At 64.4% G+C, this 7,784-nt stretch overlaps 1 protein-coding gene across 1 annotated transcript; it reads left to right on the top strand.

The window, feature by feature from the left end:
* Window positions 1-921: 921 nt before the first annotated feature.
* On the top strand, window positions 922-7,509 carry UBE2M (ubiquitin conjugating enzyme E2 M). Its single transcript, XM_065655359.1, has 6 exons — window positions 922-1,424; window positions 3,374-3,468; window positions 4,324-4,362; window positions 5,061-5,164; window positions 5,686-5,749; window positions 6,949-7,509. Exons 1-6 carry the CDS (start codon window positions 1,316-1,318, stop codon window positions 7,087-7,089), a joined length of 552 nt encoding a protein of 183 aa, XP_065511431.1. The 5' UTR covers window positions 922-1,315; the 3' UTR covers window positions 7,090-7,509.
* Window positions 7,510-7,784: the final 275 nt, after the last annotated feature.

The following is a 7,784-nucleotide window of genomic DNA, read 5'->3' as shown; positions in this document are numbered from 1 at the left end:
GCGGCGCCCACTGCGAGGAGACAAGGCCGCCATTTCTGGCACTGTACGGCGGGGCTGAGCCGGTGCCTCAAGCTCCTCCCCCTGCGCGGGATTGGCTGGTGGGTGTAGGGAGGAATACGGAAAGAGCCGAAGCCTTCCGGAAAGAGCCGAATTGGGCGGGGGTGCAGGGAGACTTCCGGAAGTAGCCGACGCTTTCCGGCGAGATGCGGTCGTGGGTGGAATTGTGACACGGCTTTGATTTAGCTGCGATTTAGAATTTATTAACACCTCCTGGTAGGCTGCAGGGTTAGGATAGATAATTATTGACGGCGTTTATTCATCAACCAATCCAACTGAGTGATTCGATTAAAGTTGTTAATAATAGTGCCTTAAAGATTCATAAATGCTGAAGGGTCGCGCTAAATTTACGGCGGGCTTTTCTTGACCGAAGCGCACACAAAAGGACAAATTCAACCACTCACAAAGAGGCCAGTTCTAAAATCGAATCACACGCACGTTCACCTGCGGTGGCCCCGCGGGGGAGGGGGCGCTGCCGGAAAGAGCCGAGGCTTCTCCGAAAGGAGCCGAAAGTTGTCCGAAGAGCAGCCGAAGGCGGCCGGACCGCTCTTCTTTCGGAAAAACTCGACGCCCCTCGGCGGAAAGAACCGAACTCGCGGTACTGCCGGAAAGAGCCGAAAGCTCTGCCGGAAAGAGCCGAAAGCTCTGCCGGAAAGAGCCGAAAGCTCTGCCGGAAAGAGCCGAAAGCTCTGCCGGAAAGAGCCGAAAGCTCTGCCGGAAAGAGCCGAAAGCTCTGCCGGAAAGAGCCGAAAGCTCTGCCGGAAAGAGCCGACGCCGCTCGGGGAAGGGCTCGGCATGACTCGGCTCTTTCCGGAGACAATCGAGGCGGGGCGAACGCACCGAACCCGCCCCCTTTCCGGGAGAACCCGAAGCGGATCCGGAAAGAACCGAAAGCGCTTACGGAAAGAGCCGAAAACTCTTCCGTAAAGTACCGAGGCGGCGGGGAAGACCCCGGAACGAGTCGTTCTCTTTCCGGAAGAAGCCGAAGCTCACTCGGCGCCCGCCCGAGCCCTCTCCGGAAAGCTCCGAAGGGCACCGAAGCCCCTTCCGGACGGCCCCGAAGCGGTTCCGGAAGTTGCCGAGCGGCGCCGGCCGTCGCCGATCCCACATCGCCTCAGAGCCGCCGCCGCTTCCCGCTCCGGCTCCCGCCGCCGCCTGCGCCGCCCGCCCCGCCGGGGGGGGCCCCGCCCGGCTCCCGCCGCCGCCGGGCCCGGCCCGGCCCCCGCCCCGCGGCCCCAGCCCGGTTCGGCCCGGCAGGATGATCAAGCTCTTCTCGCTGAAGCAACAGAAGAAGGAGGAGGAATCGGCGGGCGGCACCAAGGGCACCAGCAAAAAGGCCTCGGCCGCCCAGCTCCGCATCCAGAAAGGTGACCGGGCCCGGCGGCTCCCGGCCCGGCCACGGGGGAGGCGCTCGGGGCCGGTTCCGGGCGCTCGGGGAGGGGCTGGGTCTGGTGGGGCCCGGCGGGAGCGGCCGGGGCCTGGGGGGCCTGAGCGGGGCCTGGGAGGGATGGGCTGGGCCCGCTGGGGCCAGTGACGGGGCACAGGCTGGGCCCAGGAAGGCCCCGGTGGGATAGCGGGCTGGGCCCGGTAAGGCCCCAGTGCGGGGAATGGGCTGGTCCCAGTAAGGCCCCAGTGGGGGGAATGGGCTGGTCCCAGTATGGCCCCGGGCGGGGGAATGTACTGGTCCCAGTAAGGCCCTGGTGGGTTAATGGTCTGGTCCCAGTAAGGTCCCAGTGGGGGGAATGGGCTGGTCCCAGTATGGCCCCGGGCGGGGGAATGGGCTGGTCCCAGTAAGGCCCTGGTGGGTTAATGGTCTGGCCCCAGTAAGGTCCCAGTGGGGGGAATGTGCTGGTCCCAGTATGGCCCCGGGCGGGGGAATGGGCTGGTCCCAGTAAGGCCCCAGTGGGGGGAATGGGCTGGTCCCAGTAAGGCCCCGGGCGGGGGAATGTACTGGTCCCAGTACGGACCTGGTGGGGTAATGGTCTGGTCCCAGTAAGGCCCCAGTGGGGGGAATGGGCTGGTCCCAGTATGGGCCCGGGGGGGGAATGGTCTAGTCCCAGTATGGCCCCGGCGGGGGGAACGGTCTGGTCCCAGTAAGGCCCCGGGCGGGGGAATGTACTGGTCCTAGTAAGGCCCTGGTGGGGTAATGGTCTGGTCCCAGTAAGGCCCCGGTGTGGGGAATGTACTGGTCCCAGTATGGCCCCGGTGTGGGGAATGGGCTGGTCCCAGTAAGGCCCCGGTGTGGGGAATGTACTGGTCCCAGTAAGGCCCCGGTGTGGGGAATGTACTGGTCTCAGTAAGGCCCCAGTGTGGGGAATGGTCTGGTCCCAGTATGGGCCCGGGGGGGGGAATGGTCTAGTCCCAGTATGGCCCCGGCGGGGGGAATGGACTGGTCCCAGTAAGGCCCCAGTGTGGGGAATGTACTGGTCCCAGTAAGGCCCCAGTATGGGGAATGGGCTGGTCCCAGTAAGGCCCCAGTGGGAAGAATGGTCTGGTCCCAGTAAGGCCCCAGTGGGATAAAGGTCTGGTCCCAGTAGGGCCCTGGTGGTGGAACGAGCTGGTCCCAGTAAGGCCCCAGTGGGGGAATGTACTGGTTCCATTAAGGCAAATGGACTGGTCCCAGTAGGGCCCCTGTTGCAGGAACATACTGGTCCCAGTAAGGCCCCGGTGGGGGGGCTGTACCAGTCCCAGTAGGGCCTGGTGATGTGGCACAGGCAAGTCCCAGTAAGGCTCATGGACTGGACCCAGTATAGCCCAGTGGGGTCTCCTACACTGGTCCCAGTAAGGCAAATGGGCTGGTCCCAGTAAGGCCCCAGTGGTGGGAACATACTGGTCCCAGTAAGGCCCTAGTGGGGGGGAAGATAGTGGTCCCAGTAAGGTCTAAGTGGGGGGCACAGGCTGGTACCAGTAAGGCAATTGGGCTGGTCCCAGTAAGGCCCCGGTGCGGGGAATGGACTGATCCCAGTAAGGCCCTGTTGGGGGAAATATACTGGTCCCAGTAAGGCCCTGGTTTGAGGAACGAGCTTGTCCCAGTGCGGGGAATAGACTGGTCCCAGTAGGCCCTTCTGGGGGGCACATGGGGTGGGGGTCTCATCCCAGCACTGCTTGCTGGGGTTCGGGGATACTGGTCCCAGTTTGGCCCTACTGGGAATACTGGTAGGGGGAAACACTGCCGTTCCCAGTTGCACCCATTTGCGGGGGCCCAGTTGAGGGCACTGGGGAGGCCACACTGGTCCCAGTAGGGCCTGGGATGTCCCAGCCTGGGGCTCCCGGTGTCCGTGTGTCCCCCTTGAGCCGTGTCCGTGTGTCCCCCCAGACATCAACGAGCTGAACCTGCCCAAGACGTGTGAGATCGACTTCTCCGACCAGGACGATCTCCTGCACTTCCGCCTGCTCATCTGCCCCGACGAGGTGGGTCCTGTCCCCTCTTGTCACCCCCTGTCCCCTCTTGTCACCCCCTGTCCCCTCTTGTCACCCCCTGTCCCCTTGTCACCCCCTTGAGTCCCCAGCATCCCAGCCCAAAGTCCCATGTCCCACCCTGGAGTCCCTCATCTGCCCCAGTGAGGTGGGGTCCCCCTTGTCCCCTCCTGTCCCTTCTGCCCCCCTTTGTCACCCCCTGTCCCCGCTTGTCACCCCGTGTCCCCTTGTCACCCCCTTGAGTCCCCAGCATCCCAGCCCAGAGTCCCATGTCCCACCCTGGAGTCCCTTATCTGCCCTGATGAAGTGGGGTCCCCTGTCCCCCCTTGTCACCCCCTGTCCCCTTGTCACCCCCTTGGGTCCCCAACGTCGCTCCCCAGAGTCCCGTGTCCCACTCTGGAGTCCCTTATCTGCCCCGATGAAGTGGAGTCCCCCGTCCCCTCTTGCCACCCCTGTCCCCTTCTGTCACCCCCTGTCCCCTCGTCACCCCCTTGGGTCCCCAACATCCCACCCCAGAGTCCCCCGTTACCTTTGTCCCCACGTGTCCTCCTGGGTCCCCCCATCCCTGCCTCTTCCCCTTGCCCCTCCCCTGTGTCATTTTTGGGGTCCCCCTCGGTCCCCGCGCTGTCCCCGTGTCCCCACTCTGTCCCCCACGTGTCCCCTCAGAAGACCCTTGTGCCCCTTGGGGTTCCCCCATGTGTCCCCGCTTTGCCCTGGGGGTCTCGCCCCTGTCCCTATCCATCCCCTTCCCTGTCCCCGCTTGTCCCTTGGGGTGTCCCCACCTTCCCTGCGTGTGTTCCTTGTGTCCCCCCTTGTCCCCACCCCCGGTGACATCCGTCTCTCTCTCAGGGCTTCTACAAGGGAGGGAAATTCGTCTTCAGTTTTAAGGTCAGTCCCGCGCTGGAGGGAGCCCCGTGGCCACCAAAACCCATCCTGGAGCCACCAAGTGGCCACGTGGTTGCCTCAGGGGCTCAGGGTGGCAGCAGCGGGCTGGTGGCCACTAAGTTGGGACCTGTGGCCACCAAGGTGGGCCCCACAATCACCTGTGGGCGGGAGCGGGAGGCAAGTGGCCACTGAAACCTGACTTGTGGCTACTGAAAGGTGACCGGACACAACTTGTGGCCACCACATGGGTTGGGACTGGGACCAGGGCTTGGTGGCCACGGAGATGTCACTGGTAGCCAAGTGGCCACCCTGTGGGTTGGGACTGGGACCAGGGCTTGGTGGCCACAGAGATGTCACCGGTAGCCAAGTGGCCACCCTGTGGGTTGGGACTGGGACCAGGGCTTGGTGGCCACCAAGATGTCACCGGTAGCCAAGTGGTCACCCTGTGAGTTGGGGTAGGGGCTGGTGGCCACCAAGACGGGACCAGTGGCCACCAAGATGTGATGAGCAGCCGCGTGTCCCCACTGTGCATTGGGGGTAGGACCCAGGGGCTAGTGGCCACCAAGGTGGGACTTGTGGCCACCAAGACATGACTAGAAACGAGACGTCCACGCTGTGGGCTGGCGTAGGGGCTGGTGGCCACCAGGACGGGGTTGGTGGCCGCAGTGGGGGCTGAGCCATGACAGTGTCCCCTCCCCCAGGTCGGCCAGGGCTACCCCCACGACCCGCCCAAGGTCAAGTGCGAGACGATGGTTTATCACCCCAACATCGACCTGGAGGGCAACGTCTGCCTCAACATCCTCAGGTGGGCCACCAACACCAACGGGGTGGCCACTGCCACCTCCATGGTGGCCACTGTCTCCTCCGGGGTGGCCACCAACATCGCCAGGGTGGCCACCATCTCCTCCAGGGTGGCCACCATCTCCTCCGGGGTGGCCACTGCCACCTCCAGGGTGGCCACCAACATCGCCAGGGTGGCCACCATCTCCTCTGGGGTGGCCACCAACATCTCCAGGGTGGCCACCATCTCCTCCGGGGTGGCCACCGACATCTCCAGGGTGGCCACCATCTCCTCTGAGGTGGCCACCGACACCTCCATGGTGGCCACCATCTCTTCCGGGGTGGCCACCGACACCTCCAGGGTGGCCACCATCTCCTCCATGGTGGCCACTGCCACCTCCATGGTGGCCACAGCTGGATCTGACCCCCCCGGGGACCCACCTGGGTGGGCCGAGGTGACAGCCGGTTGTTGCCCCTGGAGTGCGGGCACGCGGTGGCCACGGCCACCTCTGCGGTGGCCCCAGTGACGCCCGGTTCTGTCCCCAGGGAGGACTGGAAGCCCGTCCTGACCATCAACTCCATCATCTACGGCCTGCAGTACCTGTTCCTGGTGAGCTGGGGCACCCGCGGGGGCTCTGCTGGCCCTTGGGGACACCCGGTGGCCTTGGGACACCTTGAAGTGACACCTGGTGGCCTTGGGAATTGTCCTAGTGCCCCTTGGTGACACTGAGAGACCCCCCCAGGTGACACTTGGTGGCCTTGGGACATCTCCTGGGGCCCCTGGTGGCCTTGGGAATTGTCTTAGTGACCTTGGTGACATTGGGACACCCCGAAGTGGCACCCGGTGGCCTTGGGACACCCCGAGGTGGCACCTGGTGGCCTTGGGACATCTCCTGGGGCCCCTGGTGGCCTTGGGATTTGTCCTAGTGCCCCTTGGTGACATCAAGAGACCCCCCAGGTGACACTTGGTGGCCTTGGGATGTTTCCTGGGGACACCCAGTGGCCTTGGGACACCCTGAGGTAGCACCTGGTGGCCTTGGGAATTGTCCTAGTGCCCCTTGGTGACATCGGGAGACCCCCCAGGTGACACTTGGTGGCCTTGGGCCACCTCCTGGGGTCACCTGGTGATGCTGGGCCCCCCACCAAAGGGACCCCCAGTGACCCAATGACACCCCAGGTGGCACTTGGGGACAATTGTTGGGGGGTCACTTTGTACTGGGGGTCCAGGGTGTGGTTGGGGGGTAATTTGGGGTGTCCCCCCCCCCCCATCATTTGGGGTGTCCCCCCATAATTTGCATCCCCCCCAAGAACTTGTGCTCCCCCCATGATAATTTAGGGTCCCCCCCAAACTCGGGGTGCCCCCCAATAATTTAGGGTGTCCCCACACTAACTTGGGGTGTCCCCCCCATAACTTGAGCCCCCCCAGATAATTTGGGGTGTCCCCCGTGATAATTTAGGATGTGTCCCCCCCATAATTTTGGTCCCCCCAATCATTTGAGTTCCCCTAAGAACTTGTGCTCCCCCCATGATAATTTAGGGTGCCCCCCCATAACTCGAGGTGCCCCCCCATAACTCGAGGTGTCCCCCCATTAATTTGAGCCCCCCCCCGTAATAATTTGGTGTGTCCCCCTGTAACTTGGGGATAACTCAGCAACCCCCTTGTGATAACTTCAGTTCCCCCCTCACCACCTCATGCTCCCCCCACGATAATTTAGGGTGTCCCCCCCAAACTCAGGGTGTCCCCCCCATACTCGGGGTGTCCCCCCCCCTCTAATTTGGGGTGCTTTCTGTCCCCCCTCCCCCCCGCAGGAGCCGAATCCCGAGGACCCCCTGAACAAGGAGGCGGCCGAAGTTCTGCAGAGCAACCGGCGGCTGTTCGAGCAGAACGTGCAGCGCTCGCTGCGGGGGGGGTACGTGGGGGCCACCTATTTCGAGCGCTGCCTCAAGTGACCCCCCCCCCGGGGACATCCCCCCTGGGGATCCCCCCCAGGAATCCCCCTGGGGACATCCCCCCTGGGGATCCCCCCCAGGACCCCCCCTGGGGACACCCCCTGGGGATACCCCCCCCTGGGGATACCCCCTCCCTGGGGACCCCCCCTGGGGACACCCCCTGGGGATCCCCCTGGGGATACCCCCCCCCGGGGGAACCCCCCTGGGGATACCCCCCTGGGGACACCCCCTGGGGATACCCCCCCTCCCGGGGGAACCCCCCTGGGGATACCCCCCCCTGGGGATTCCCCCCTGGGGATTCCCCCCCGGGGACACCCCCCCCACCGCCCCCCCCTATTTATTGCCCCCCCGGGGGGGCGGGGGGGGCCCCTCCCCCTCCTTTTGCTGCGCCCCCCCCCCAGCCCCGAGCTGCTCGTGGGTGATTAAAGGCGACGGTGGAGCCGCCTCTGACTGGTGGTTACTGGGTAAACTGGGGTGGGGGTGACTGGTTACGCTGGGAGGGGGTGGGAGGGTTACTGGATAAACTGGGACGGGGGTTACTGGTTGCACTGGGAGGGGGTGGGGGGTTTATTGGTTACACTGGGGTGGGGGTTACTGGTTACGCTGGGAGGGGATGGGAGTTACTGGTTACACTGGGATGGGGATTACTGGTTCAACTGGGAGAGCGTGGGGGGGTTACTGGTTAAACTGGGATG

The sequence above is a fragment of the Caloenas nicobarica genome, chromosome 39 (assembly GCF_036013445.1).
Source record: "Caloenas nicobarica isolate bCalNic1 chromosome 39, bCalNic1.hap1, whole genome shotgun sequence".
Lineage (NCBI taxonomy): Eukaryota > Metazoa > Chordata > Aves > Columbiformes > Columbidae > Caloenas > Caloenas nicobarica.
Note: the sequence above shows the minus strand (reverse complement) of the source record. Positions and strands in the feature narration are given on the sequence as shown.

Coding starts and splice junctions, on each gene's coding strand:
- UBE2M (XM_065655359.1), top strand. CDS start 1,316: ATGATCAAGCTCTTCTCGCTGAAGCAACAGAAGAAGGAGGAGGAATCG. Junction 3,469..4,323: donor TGCTCATCTGCCCCGACGAG/GTGGGTCCTGTC, acceptor TCTCTCTCTCAG/GGCTTCTACAAGGGAGGGAA. Junction 5,750..6,948: donor GCCTGCAGTACCTGTTCCTG/GTGAGCTGGGGC, acceptor TCCCCCCCGCAG/GAGCCGAATCCCGAGGACCC.